The 14,965-nt window shown below is 38.6% G+C and overlaps 2 protein-coding genes across 3 annotated transcripts in view; both read left to right on the forward strand.

The window, feature by feature from the left end:
* Positions 1-14,965, forward strand: part of LOC147853417 (DNA-directed RNA polymerase I subunit RPA12-like) — an 89,135-nt gene that overhangs the window by 23,450 nt on the left and 50,720 nt on the right. The window lies entirely within an intron of this gene.
* On the forward strand, positions 1,594-5,590 carry LOC147853419 (plant/protein). The gene is made up of 4 exons (XM_087332584.1): positions 1,594-1,854; positions 4,553-4,655; positions 4,750-4,888; positions 4,997-5,590. The coding sequence occupies exons 1-4, from the start codon at positions 1,609-1,611 to the stop codon at positions 5,217-5,219; spliced, it is 711 nt and encodes a 236-aa protein (XP_087188710.1). The 5' UTR covers positions 1,594-1,608; the 3' UTR covers positions 5,220-5,590.

Genomic DNA, 14,965 nt, shown 5'->3' on the forward strand with positions numbered 1-14,965 from the left:
GATTATACAGGATATGCGTGGACATTGGAACCAGGTTAATCGGTGAGATGGCTGATGTCGACTAAAGGAAGAAATATTTGTGGTGAGGATGAGTGAAGATGGTGGGGAGGGTCGAAGCCAATCATCACGAGTGGGTGAGGAATTTTTAGACGGATTTTATTCTTATCACAGATTTTTGGGGTTTTTGGGCAATGACGTTAATCGGAGACATGACTGATGTGGGTTAAATGAAGAATGGTTGTGATGAGATTATGGTCTAATCAATGTATGGCTGTTCTGAGTTGGTAGAGATTATCATGGTTGCTTCAAAGTGACAGGTGCTGCAGGGACTGTTTTGGTGTTGTGTTTTCAACGGCAACAGCCGAGGAAGGTTCAATCTTGCATGGGAAAAGACAGACAAAGATACAAGAGGTTGGACAGATTTATGAGCTTGGAAAGTCAGCTTGAAGAAGACTACGGCCAAGAAGTAGCAGATTACCTCAATGGCTTGATTGGAGAGAGCAGTTTTGTATTACCTAAGTGGTACAAAACGACATTCACAAGGGAAAATTAAAGGCCAACGAACGGGAACAACTATTGGACAACCAGGTGATGGTGAACAACTTTAGTACATGCGGAACCAAATGCAAACATGGAGTTTTTAGACTACTAGCCATGATTACCACCAAGATATGTATTCACTTGGACCGCAGGAATTTGTTTATAGGTTGAATATGGGTATACTAAAGAGCTTTAGTATATGTGGAATCACATTCAACCAATGTTGGCTGCAACATGATGTTTTCAGAGGCCATAACAAATGCCATCATTATTTGGTCCCTTTTTTTACGATATATACTTATGGAGTGGAAATTATTATGTACAATTTGTAGATTGCCTTTGGCATTGTTAATTTTAATACCAATGGAGCATATTTTTTATGGAAAAAAAAAAGTATCGGGAAATGCTAAATCAACGTAACACCATCTTCAATGTAACCATATGTAATACCCTGGTTGTTGAATAACATATTCAAAGAAGAGAGCTTTGCCTCACCAATAAAGTCTCGACAATGTTTCAAATGTCGTAAAGAAGGGATAGCAATTCGAGTTATGTAGTCCTTACACCACCGTATATTCCCATATGTCCATATGGATTTCTCCCAAATCCTAGGATAACTGATATTTATCGACAATCCAATCCAGACGTTAACCCATTAAAACAAACTATAGAATTAGTCTATACGGTTATGCGTACAACAATATCCAAACAAGAAAACCGGGTCCCTCTCATCATCCTTAAACGGACGGAGTCTGAGGTTCCATTTTCGGTTCCTCGAGCAGATGCACTGAGGTTCCATTTTCGGCTCCTTGAGCAGACGCACTGCAATGTTGTGACGTACCAATAGACCGATCAAGCTTTGGTGGATAAACGAAGAAAGAAAGTATCGAGCGGTGTTGTGAAATTGAAAAACTAAGCAAAACATCGTGTATGCGGAACTTGGAAGGAAGGTGTAAATAAACTTTAAAGGTCGGCCGCATCTCTTCTCTGTCTTTTTTTCACCCGGCGGTGGCAGGGCTACAGAGGTTGGCTGGCTTTTAGGGTTAATCACGATCAGAGGAAGCAGACATGAGCCTCGCTCTAGTGCAAGCTTATTCCTCAGAGGAGGAGGAGGAGGAGGAGGAAGAAGAGGCGGAGGTGCTGCAGTCTTCCGATGCTGAATCTGATGGTGGTGGAGCCACAGCCACATCCACAGCCACGCCTATTCCCACCTCTCAACACCAAACCACCATTTCTTCTGTTTGTTCTACAATTGACTCGCTTCTCAGCTCTTCCTCATCGCTGCTACCTTCAGCCGCCATGGTCTTCTCTGAGGTAAGGCCACGATTACATGCATACACGCATTAATAGAGGCGGACATGGCCTATGTTACGCATCCAAAACTCCTACAGTCGTGTCATCAGTCATGCAGTATATAACCCTAAACCCATTGGAATAAAAACGCCCATCGATCTGGAACTGAAACTATAGAAAGAGCTCCCTTAGTAATGAACATTACTATCAGAGCAGCTGTGCGATACGAGATACATACAACCCAGGGGAGTAGTCATCCTAGAATACCAAGTCAGCACCGTGGCCATAATGTATGTGTGTGTGTGTGTTACATATATAGAAGGGCGGGGGAGCTATTTTGGAAGTTACTTGATCTCGCTATCACCAGGCCTTCTGTACAGTGTTGTTGGCATAGTCCACATATATCAGTTGCGTTCTTTGCCATTGCAACAGTTTCCATGGAAGCACTGGATGAGTTTTGATCTCAGAGAGATGCAGAACAGTAAGAGTAATAAGTGCATTCTGCAGATTCCTTGAAGCAGACATTATAATGTTTTAACGGCATGCTCCAAAAAAGCAGCTATGATCATGACAGAATGGTTGTTAACAAATCAGTATACTATCCATCCACGTGACAGAAGTGGACAGGAAGAACCTGGAATACCTTACCTTAGAAATTCATCGTCCATTTATACATTCCAGTGGTGTCAGAATCATTGCTATGAACTCTAACCACCATTTTAGGTGCTATCTTCAAGATAGTTGCATTTATAGTTTTGAAGTATATAGATTCATTATCTGTTATCTCGGGATCAATGCTCAATTATTTCAGAGATGCGTTTGCATTTATGATCCTAATGTTTAGAATAATTGGATGGTGACTTAGAGAACCACGTTTACTAACCCTTCTACCCAATCTCCAATGTTCGAGATAGATTTACTTGTGGTCCCGTGTATATGAAGATTAGTGACCATGATTGGTCAGGATTCCCGCAAAGGTGATGTAATTTAATCCAAAATCCACTCTTCTTGCTATTTCCAGTTTGTACAGCAGGTAATTTGCTCCATATATTCAGATTAGTAACCGCCGCAATGACATGTAGAATTCCATTAAAAAAAGGTTTTCATTAATCAAATTACTCTTCTTGTGACATCCTATAGATACGAGAGTGAGGAACCTAGCTGAAGAAAATTATCAGGATAGATGTTACATGTTGGTTCCTGTGTGGAGATGTTTGAACTTGACATGCATTGTCGTTTAGCTATATAAGGAGACTCTTGTATCATATATTGCATGAAAATCACCTCTAGGGAGAGCTAGTGGATTCTCAACGATGTGAACTATCACTGTTGCATAGGTGATGAGGACAGCACTCTAGTCAGCAATCGGAGGAAATTATAGTGTGGAGAACGACAGGAACTGAAGAAGAGAAGGGGTGTTGGCAATGCTTGGTAAGGCTGCTTAGAGTTACAAGGGTTGAATGGTGTGGAGTATTAAGGAGGAAGGTAGAGGCATGGGGATATGGTTGATTGCAGTATGAAGTGGTGTGGTAGTGGCTGTGCACAAAGGTCATTGCAGAAAAAAACAAGCATAAAATGCAGATGTCAACGAGGAAGATGAAGCCAGCTACTTCAGCCACCCTCATCAGCATGAGCATTGGTTCACCTATCATTATTATCTTCTTCTTCAACAGTGCCTGTCTCTGTCTGGCTCGATTAACTCTTGAGATTCCATAGCAAGCAACCTGGGTTCAATCCTTGACATGTCAAAACCTTAACTTCAAAAATGACGACGACTAGCTTCTAATCAAAAAACACTTATTTCTTTTATAAAACGTAATAATGAATATCAGTCATTCTAATTTAGCCTAAGTGAAAGTTTTGAAACTAGTTGAAGATCTATGTAGCCTAACCATGACACAAAATATATGACATGCATGATAAGAGATTAAGACTGCAGACAAACAAGAGTGAGCTCAAGGAGTTGTCTGTTATATTACCTTGTAAGATATACCTTTCAATACATAGAGCATACAAGAACATTTTTGTTTTGTCAGTGTGTATCTCATATGCATCAGAATGTATTAACTCATGATTAATTGTCTTTTGCATGATACTACATAATGTATGTGCATGTGGTGATACTAACTAGTGGCTACGTCAATAAAAACATTTATGGATATTTGTAAGGCTCCAAATTTTTTAAGGGAAATTTCCATTTAGTTCGAAGTTTTTCACAAATGAGAATCCATAAACATTTTCTGGGTTGCAAAAATTGGTTGGGAACTTCCGTATATCTCTCTACCACCTCGTAAGCATACTGCAGAAAGGCTATTCTCTAACATTCATTAGTGTCTTTATGCAAACTATAAATTTTATGTAAAAATATGCATTCAAATTTTAGAGTTTGTAGGGTGGTTAGTATTAAAGTGCGCTACTTCGCTGAAGGTTTCAGATACTACTAATAATGGAGTCATACACTCATTACGTTGGTTTCCTTGCATTTGTTTTTAAAAAGATTTTCATTCTTCCGTCATTCACATAAACTTATGGTTATTACTTTGTTTTCATCAAGTCAATTCTCGGTTAACTACTTTAAAATATGATCATTGCTTCTTTCATGGTGTCAATTCTGGGTTTGTTCTGATGAAGATATACGCATTAGTGATGCATTTGAAACAAAGTATTATTAGTGTTCTCATTATCCTTAGAGATCTTTGCCATTGTTTACTTCTTGTAGGTAACTGGACCTCCAGATTATCTGAAAGACAGTATGGGATACCTTGTACCAATTCAAACCCCCAAAACCTTGGTTGCACGGCCTCAAAAGGATCTTCCTGCTGGTAAATTGAATAACATATGGTAATTCTTTTCTCTGGTTTTTGAATGAATTTTGTTGGTTGTGACTTTCTGGTTTGATTTGCCAAATGTTTCCAGGTGCTATTGTAGAATCAAAGCCACAATTGTTTGGGCTGCAAGAACGCGTTCGAAGTGATCAAAGCAAAGAGAGAGAAGAATCTAGAAGTCTACGAACTGCAGGGATGCCACCTCCTGATGATGCTGCAAAACTTTTGGGGTCTGTATGGTGCATTCTTTGTATTGCATTTTCCATTCATTTGTTATCATCTCCTGCGAATCTACTGGTTTAGTTGTGGATAGCTGACATGTTTGAATTTCAACATAGGGTCTGCCTGCAATGTGGTGTTCCGAAGACGTATTCTGCTGTCAAAGAAGGCTTGGTGTGCCCAGTTTGTAAAGATCGTCAGTTTTCACACAATGATGCAGATTCAAAGAGACGAGGATCTAAAATTAAGGACAAAGAACGGAACAAACGTGTCAAAGGTCAATCATCACATGCCACGTGGAAGAGTGAAACTGAAATGCACCTCAGGCAGCAATTTGATTGATGAGGGCAGACTGCTGCCGGAAGTAGAGTTCTTCCTCCAAATGTGAAAGCAAAAAGGCTGTACGATATTATAAAGAGCAATCTCATTCTTTGGGAGTTTCAAGTCAATATTTTGCTTGTATGTTTTCCTGAAAGCAGTGAAAATCTCATGCGCGGTTGTCAAAAGCTGCAATGAATATGCTGCCTACATTTTGCCTGTTTGCATTCAGGTGGGATGTCTGTTGGGGAATTATGCACTAATCGAAAATTGGATGTAATAGTGAGTAGATATTGTCATTATGTGAACATACAGTGATGAAAGTAGTTAAAGATAGGGGGAAAGTTACCTTTGCTCAGTTTTGGCATTGAAATTTACCATTAAAGTTAGTATCAGGCTCTGGTGCACAAACCTCACTATCTAAATCTGCTGCACCTGATCCGGACTTGCTCACTTAATGTTGTGCTTAACCCGAGTGTTAATAGACCTCATTTCGTTATTGAGGTCTGCGTCAGATGGTGTTAGTGAGCTTATGTATAACTTTTTGTCAGAAATTTATTGCTTTTTTAGGGCCTTAAAGTTCGACAGCTCCCTGGCCATATGAATATGATAGTTCCCATACTGATTTTTCTATCAAGGGAATGTTAATAACGTCTTCGAACGAAGTTTCTTAAGGTTTGTTAAGTGAATACTTCAGAACAATTTTCAGCAGCCGTGACTCCAGGGAAACTCACATCTTTCTCTCTAATATATGTATAGATTTATGCTCATGATAGTGGCATTTACCTTTTGTGTGGTCCTATGTCCCTGAGGGAATGGAGACAAAGGTGATTTACAAGGCAAATAATGTAATACTTGTGAGTCTGTGACACACACACACACACAGTACTACATAATTATAACGGCTTGTGCAATCGTATGTCTCTGAGGTAGATGAGACAAATGATTTATGTGGCAAACTATGTAGTAGCTTGCATACTCATTGCAGAATAGATGGAGCTAGTGAATGTTCTCTTGATCATAACTAATTGTGAAACCTCAGTTTATTAACGATGTAGTGAAACCAAGTTTCAACTCTAAACATCCACATTTCCCATTGGATCTCATTTATGAACTTCTGATAAGAGTGGGTTTTGTCTTGTGTTAGCATATGTCGCTGAAGAAGGATCATAGATGAAGGTGATTTATCAAGGTTTGAACAACTGTTTCTAGATCATGACAACCACTTGCAAAACCTTATCTGATTAGCTATTTAGCCCAACAAAGTTTCAACAAATGTAGTACTGTTGCATGCTCCAATGGTAACATTTCAAATGGTATATTTGCAATCTTCCAAGCTTTTATGGATCATCTATGGGATGTTTGATAACATATATAATTGCGTTCTCTTGCAAAGAGACGGAAGAGAATAAAGATGGGATGGAGGCCATATTTGTATATGAGACTCACATTTCTAAGTAACTTTGTGAATAAATTCACATCTTAGAGAGATGGAATAGAAGAAAAAAAGAAAGGAAGTTGTCATTATATGTTGGATTCTCATTTATAAGTCAATGAACCATTTTTTTTGAAAGTGCAACATTTTGGGAAACTCTTGACATGTTACCATACTCTTCATGTACTAAAGGCAATACTCTTTCAAGTAATCCATGGCGATACCTTTTGAAACATCATATATACATACTATCCTTGTAATCATATGCATGTAGAGATTGATCACCATACATAAAACAAGCACAAAGATGATTGATGTTCGGATTATTTAGACATGATGCATATTCTTCATGACCACCACATGGAAGTAGAGGTAGAAATAGACTATTAGATGAATGATGATTATGAGAATGGGTTAATTGATGTTATCCGTACTGAAAAATAATAAAAGTTCTAAGTTTCCTAAAGATCCATGATATGATCATGCATGTGGCAAAGAGGGTGGTATAATTCTCTCTTATGTGGATGTAAGAGCGACGCTTGCACACAAATTTCCTCGCTCTCAATACCTCCACATAATTTGCAAAGTGTTTTGGTTTTAGATATGCATGCTGGTAGTTGACTTTCAATTTCTAGTTGGTAAACAGAAATTTGAGTTGGCTTATTGCTTTGAAAGCTCAATGGGGTATGTAGATGTCTATGTACCTTGGTCTCTTTATGAATATCCTATGAGAATGTTATGAAATGATTTTTTTATTAGGACATCTATGTGGGAAGAGGATCCCCCAATGTGATTCAAGTCTTTGGGTGTAAAGTTGTCATAGGTATTCTTGTATTACTTTGTTTTGTTCAACATTTTCAGGAGTGTGTGGTATAGAAAAGGTGGCACGTTCTTGATGTCAAAGTCATTGTTGTTTAACAACTTCATCAAATGTGAATATTATGATACTTATCATTTTTTATTTACACGATTTCCTTCGATGTTTCAAGCCTTGTAATAATTTGAGGTGTTTTGTTACAAATTCTATTGATGAGGTTCACATATGAGAATTTTGCTTGTACCATTATGGGAGATATGACCAAGCTAATTATTATGATCTTGTGTGGGGTTGAGGATTTTCTACATATTATTTGTGACACCATCTTGACCACGGACATTTGATTTATATTAGCATATAGATAGCAAGCGTTGAGACTCGCATGGTTTTGAATAACTATACTTTGGGACAAGACTCTTGGAAGCGTGCTTGGTGATAATGTTGACATGTGAAACTTAACCACACACTCCTTGGGGCATGTATGTGTAAAATTCACCCTTACATTAATCTATGAGACATACTTGGTAACATGTAGAATGGATCCTCTTTGATATCTTAATCTTTCTCCCATCATTGGAGTTTGGTTCAAACTACTCATATATACCAAAATAATATATAAACAAATCCCACACTTATTAAGTTGTTGGTTTATCCTTGTATAACTATACTTGGTTTTGTTTAATACATTGTCTTTCATAACCTTGTGTATCCCCCCTTCCTCTACCTCTCTAAAATTGGTAGTCCACAGAAATAAATATATATAACAAAAAGGTTTAATAGAAAAATAAAAGAGAATAACATAATGGTTAGAGCTATTCAATAGGCTTGCAGGGGTATAGAATTTGAGTATTTGATAGTGGAGCATGAATAAAGGATTTATTCCCTTTTCTTTTTCGAAGAAACGAAGGGATGCATTTAATGCCGAAATTAGATGCCTTTTTTTCTCTATAAAAGGAGGAGAAGAGTGCTTCTTTCGGGTCCCTTTTGTGGTTTGAGGGGTATCATTAGAAGTCGCCCATTTTGAGGTTTAAGGGTGGACCATTAGGGTTTGAGGTCACTCATTTTGGTTCGGAGTGTAACATTAGGTTTTTGTTTTGTTTTCTCTTCTTCTTCATCATCGTGGGAGTCGAGAGTAACTTAGGTTTTTTGTTTAGTATTTTTCTAGACGGGCTACTTTTTCGACTTTTCGGGTTTTACCTACTTATGTCTACCTTGGTGGTTTGGTCTTCTTCTCCACGGTGGAGAACATTACACGTTGTGACTTCAAGAAAAGGGTAGGGCTACCTCGCGCTCCGGTTGTTGGAGGGAGATGAAGTGCACTACACCGCCATTCGGGTGTCGTAGCCAACGGTTGTAGTCACGGTTCCAACAACTGACTTCACTCACCTTCATCGGAAACTCCATAGCCTTCCTTTCGTTCGTTTCGTTTTCGTTTTGTGCTCAAATCTTATGACCATTTTGTAAAAACCATCGAAGTCGTCGTATTCTAGCTCTAATAATTGTAAACCCTAATTTGTAAAGTTATCCCTTGTATATTTTGCTCACGTTTTTGTTTTGATCTCATGTATATTTCCTAATCGCGCGCTAATCATCATTTGAGTCATTGCTTTGATCGTGTTTGAAGAGGCTTCAACTAAGGATTCTTCGACAAGAGCCTTCGTCTAGGTTTCTTTGACAAGAGCCTTTGACTAAGGTTTCTTTGACAAGAGCAAGCCTTCGACAAGCTCAAGTCTTCGACTTACTCCCCTTTTAACTCTTCCTAACCTTGGCGTCTTCCTTGGTCCAAGACCCTCGTGGTCCTGCTCATGTAGCACGTGCATGCACGTTTACGCAACAACGTGTGGAGAGTTATGGTACTTAACGTTTCTTAACTTGTCTATGCATTTAAAAATTTATATGAGCTATATCTTGCCGGAAAAATGATGTGTTATGGTCCTCTTTCACACATGTCTCCCTTCTTTACAATTGAAGATATATGCATAGGACTTACGAAATTGGCCTCTCGAAAAGCAAGCAATCTTCAATGTATAAATGTTGAAATACTCAAATGAATGGAAAAAGAAGCACATGCATGGATAAGTAATATTGTTGATCATGCATTGCAACATGACATGTCTTATGATTGTAATACAAATTGATCAAACCTTTACATAAAGGTGGAGATGTAGATAACGTAAACAACTATTGAACCCTCATAGTTGGCTCGATAATGACAAAACTATTTGGATGTATAATGGAATCAAAGATAATTGCATGGGCTAAAAAAATGGTAAGAGAGTTTATGGACAAGTTGGCTTTTGAAAACACCATAGCACCATCGATGACTTTGTCACCCTTCAAGTATTAAGGAAGGAAAATTGCTTGAGAGGTACAAATATATATGTTGCTTCCTATACTTCAAGAAAGCTTTTGATATGGTACCTCGTGAGTATCTTTGGAGGTGAATAGAAGAACTGGAGGTGCCAAGTGAATATATGCTTGCTAGGCGATAGATTTTCATTTTTTTTCAATAACACTATTGGTGTTAAGGAAGGATACCCACTCTCACCAACTCTATTTGGTCTATGCATTGATGAAGTATAAGAAATGGTTTCCAAGTTTTTAATGGAAGAAGTAGTTGACGAAGTTGCCAAGGGACTATAGATATCATGCTTTTGTTATATGCGGATGATGTAGTGATTTTTGCAAATACTTTAGAGGATGTGCAAAAGTTTATGAAGGCATTGGAATTTTTTTGCATGCATACTAAATTAAGTGCCAACAACTCTAAAACAAAGATAATGCTTGTGAAGAGCCAGAAAAAGATAAACCATGCATAACTTTCTTGCTCCCTCTCATCGGTTAACAATACATCTTCACTATTCGGAAATCTCTAGGGGGCATTCCTAATTCTCAGAGGGTATCTCCTATCTTAGTTCTCATCAATCGGGTCTGCCTCATTCTTTTTTTTCGGCTCCTCATCTGAGTCCAATTCGAATTCCTATCCGGATCCGGCCTCCGGTTCTCTTTCGGCTATTCCGACTTCTTGTCTGATCTGACCGGCCCACTTAGCTCTTTGGCTAGCATCCGGCTTCTGGCCGACTGGGTGTGTATCTCATTTGGTTGCTCTCCTTTGCTTGATTGAGGGGTTGATCCCTTCTTTTCCATTTCCCAGTAAACAATAGTCTTTTCTTCCATAAAGACTATGTCTCGGCTCTTGATGACCTTCTTGTCGATCAGGTCCCACAATTGATAACCGAATTCAACTTCACTGTAACCAACAAATATGCACGGCCAGCTCTTGGGATCAAGTTTCCCCCCTCAAGTCCTTAGCTATATGTACATAGCCTAGGCAACTGAATACCTTCAGATGCCAATATGACACATCTTTGCCTGTCCACACCCTCTCTGGGATATCACCATTATGAGAATCGAGGGAGACCTATTTATTACATAGATCATTGTCTTCAACGCTTTTGCCCAATAGGTTTTCGGGAACTTAGCATGTGCTAGAATACATCAGACTCTCTCTGTCATGGTCCGGTTCATTCTTTTGGCCATGCCATTTAGTTCAGGAGTCCTTGGCACTGTGTATTCTATTGGGAGACAGGTCCCTCCGGATGGAAGAGAGAAGAACAGTGCCTCGGCTGAAACCGGATGAGGAGTACTCGGCTACGGAGAGCCGGATGGTGCAGACCCGGTGAGAACCGGATGAGGAGTACTCGGCTACGGAGAGCCGGATGGTGCAGACCCGGTGAGAACTGGATGAGGAGTACCCGGCTACGGAGAGCCGGATGGTGCAGACCCGATGAGAACCGGATGAGGAGTACCTGGCTACGGAGAGTTGGATGGCGCAGACCCGGTGAGAAATGCTCACCGGATGAAGAGACATATTCGTAAATATGTTTCTGAGAGTCCATCGAGGCTATATTTGTAAATAGCCGAAAAGTCATACTAGTATAAATATGACTTAGGGAAAACTTTTAGACCGTTGTCGTTGTCATTTCTTGTGTGTACAGAAGGAGAGAGAGAGCGCGTAACTGTGTACAGAGAGAGAGAGAGAGAGAAAGAGGTTATTGCCTTTGTTGTAACCGCCAACTGTGGCGAAGATCGTGAGCATGAGGTCGGTGCCTCCGTGAACTCACTATTGTACATTCCAACATAGTGATAGTTTGCAGCCTGTGGGCTGCCGTGGTTTTTCCCTTAGTTTGGGTTTTCCACGTAAACATCCTGCGTATTTTTCTCTTCTTCGTGTCGTTCATTATTTCCGTTTTCTGTGTGTGATTCCAAGCTTGGTTGTGGTCGAGCGTTGCGTATAAGGCGCCTTGAGTTCCCGTCATACTCTAGCTGGATTCCTTATGACCGACAATATTCCTCGAACTGCCCTTTATACTCCCCTCCATTATCCTTCCGGATAGCCTTAATCCGTATTCTCTTTCCGCTCTTGCCTAGATTTCTTTGAAGACGGACAATACTTGGTCCTTTGTCTTTAGTTTGACCCCCCCAATTTTAGGCTATAATAATCTATGAAGGTCACGAAATATTGTGCACTGGCATGAGATGTTCTACAAATCATTCTACAAATCCATGAGATGTTCCCTCATCCATGACCATATCAACCATTGAGATGACAATATTCTTCTCAACATCTTCCTTATTTTTTTGTTTGACATAATTTTTTGTGGATGGTCCACCATGATATTTGAATTCAGCCATAAAATGCCCCAATTGACCACATTTAAAACAACGTCCTACAAAAAGCCTCCTAGTGAAGCTTAAAACGAAATCGACCAAATTGAGATGTATCTATACTCAACCATCTTGGAAGTTTACAACTCGTGTCCCATAACATGCAAAATCTACATTTGCTCCAAGAATTAGCATGAGGTGCAACCAAAACTTTACCAATTTGAGACATCAATTCTAGAAGTGATTCCCCAAAAAATGAGTTATTACAATCAATAGTCACCCAAATTGGATGTTGTTTTAATAAATCTTTATAATCCACCATCGGAACCCATTCTATCACATGCACTAATCTTCTATAAAAAAAAGATTGGTAGCTTTGCCATCAAAGCAGTACGATGTTTTGATGATCGGAAAACCATACCATAGAAACCTCTTGAACCCACACACACATCCTCAACACAATTAGGTATTATGAATGAATTCAAACACTACTTAATCCATGATACCAAATGAAAGTTACGAAAGCCACCCACCACTCTATAAATTATATTGCATTGAATTATTGTGAGCTTACATATTTCAATGTTATCTATTGTTAAGCGCTTTGATTGCACCACAACCAGTCATGAAGAAGAGCGCATCAACAAGGACGTAGTATGGGTAAAGGACCTATGAAGAGGAAATGGCAAGAGGAAAAAGGGCTAAGGGATATCCAAGTGTGAAAGGTCCATACCCTAAATTATAATGCTATATAAACCACATGGTGGTGGCTTTGTAAGGGTTCTTCCATTTGTAAAGATTTCCCTATTGATTAAGAGCTAGAGCTCCCTCTCCTCCTTGTAACCTTTCAGCTTAAGAGAGATTAATGAGGTGTTTAGCTAGAGAACACTAATCTCTCTTGTTTGTTGGTGCTAGACCTCTTAGCAAAGAGGGTTAATAAAAACATTCATTACTCCTATCGTCTATATTCATTAACCTATTGTCTATGAGAGCGAGCTTGAGAGAGCAAGAGAGATATCGTGCTTAATCATCTATTAATCGCTAAGTGAGTGTGAGGCTCAGAGGTGTCTGACAACCATCTTCGCCCGATTCGCCATAAAAAAGGTATACGCCGGTCCGAGCTCTACAAACGACATCGAGGAGTTAACTGCGTCGATACATAGATCCACCACATGTATTTGGCGCCACTGCCGGGGATACGACCGACGATTGAAGCCAACTTTGAGTGAGCAAACACTCATAGGCAACCCACTTAACAAGGGAAGAAATCGAAAGGAAACCATCATTTGTGTCAATTAAAATTCTCACTATTTCACATTTTCATTAAGTTAATTTTATGTTTTCTTTTAGTTTTAATTTTTTCACTCTTAATGTCCCGAACATTAGCAAGCTATTCGTTCGGTTAACGCTAAGCATTGTTCAAATTTAGTCATTGTAGGGCAAGAATAATCACTGCGATTCTCGCTGATTACGATCATCCTACGGAACACGAAATGGCCGTTGCCGCCAAAAAATTCAAATTTCCCGCTCAAAGTTCGTCGAAAGATCAAGTTCGACAAGAGACCATCTTTCGACGAAAGATTAGAGTTCGATAAGGGAAGCATCTTTCAACAAAAGATCAAAGTTTGCCAAACCCACATCTTTCGACAAACCCTTAAAGCTTGACAAGAGGATATCTTTTGACAAAAGATCAAAGTTTGTCAAACCCACATCCTTCAACGAAAGATCAAAGTTTGCCAAACCCATATCTTTCGACAAACTCGTAAAGCTTGACAAGAGGATATCTTTCAACGAAAGATCATCCTTCGTTGAAAGATCAGAGTTCGATAAGGGGAACATCTTTCGATGAAAGATCAAAGTTTGCCAAACTCACATCTTTCGACGAAAGATCAAAGTCTGCCAAACCCACATCTTTTGACAAACTCGTAAAGCTTGACAAGAGAATATCTTCCGACAAACCCATAAAGTGAGTGTGAGGCTCGGCGGTGTCCGACAACAATCTTTGCCCGATTCGCCATCAAAAGGGTATACGCCGGTCCGAGCACCGCAAACGACATCAGGGAGTTAACTCCATGGATACATAGATCCACCACATGTATGATTATCTTGTCCATTGCTTGTTATTTTATTCTCAAATTACATTCAGTTATAGTAGATACATATGTAATTATTGTTGCAGTAATTACAAACCAAAAGTTATATTTCCTTTTCAAAAAGTACCATATAAAAGATTATAGAAAAGATCATACGATTAGTGCAAGTAGCAATGGGCTTGGTTCAGTTCAGTTTATTAGCCTTAAAACCAAACCAAACCATTTATTAATAATAAAACCGAACCAAACTATTTAAAATTTATAAAGCCATTTAAATCAAACTATTTAGAGCCGAACCGTTAAAACCAAACCGTTTAAAGAATAGGAGAAACTAAACCGTTTACGAAAAATTTAAAACCAAACCAAATTTTTTATTATTGATATTTATCATCATAGTTATTATAAATTTGTGTGAGAAAATCATCATAAAATTTGTCATTATACTTACCATAAATTTTGTTATTATACTGATCATAAATTTGATTATTATACTTATCATATATTTGATCATCATAAATGAAAAAGAGACTCTACATATAATGTACATAAAATTTAATAAATTAAAACTAGAGTTTAAAATTAAAAGTTAAAAGTTAAAGCCTATAGGGAAAATTTATGAGTAATTTTTAATCTATAAACCTATAAACCGAACCACATAAACAAAAACTGATAAACCGATAAATTTAGAACCGAACCGAACCAAAATCCATTAGTAACATTTGAAACCAAACCAAACCATTTATTTATCTTCAAACCT

Source organism: Azolla caroliniana, unplaced genomic scaffold, assembly GCF_043228905.1.
Source record: "Azolla caroliniana isolate FFs.n. ecotype wild unplaced genomic scaffold, voAzoCaro1.0.p SCAF_16, whole genome shotgun sequence".
Lineage (NCBI taxonomy): Eukaryota > Viridiplantae > Streptophyta > Polypodiopsida > Salviniales > Salviniaceae > Azolla > Azolla caroliniana.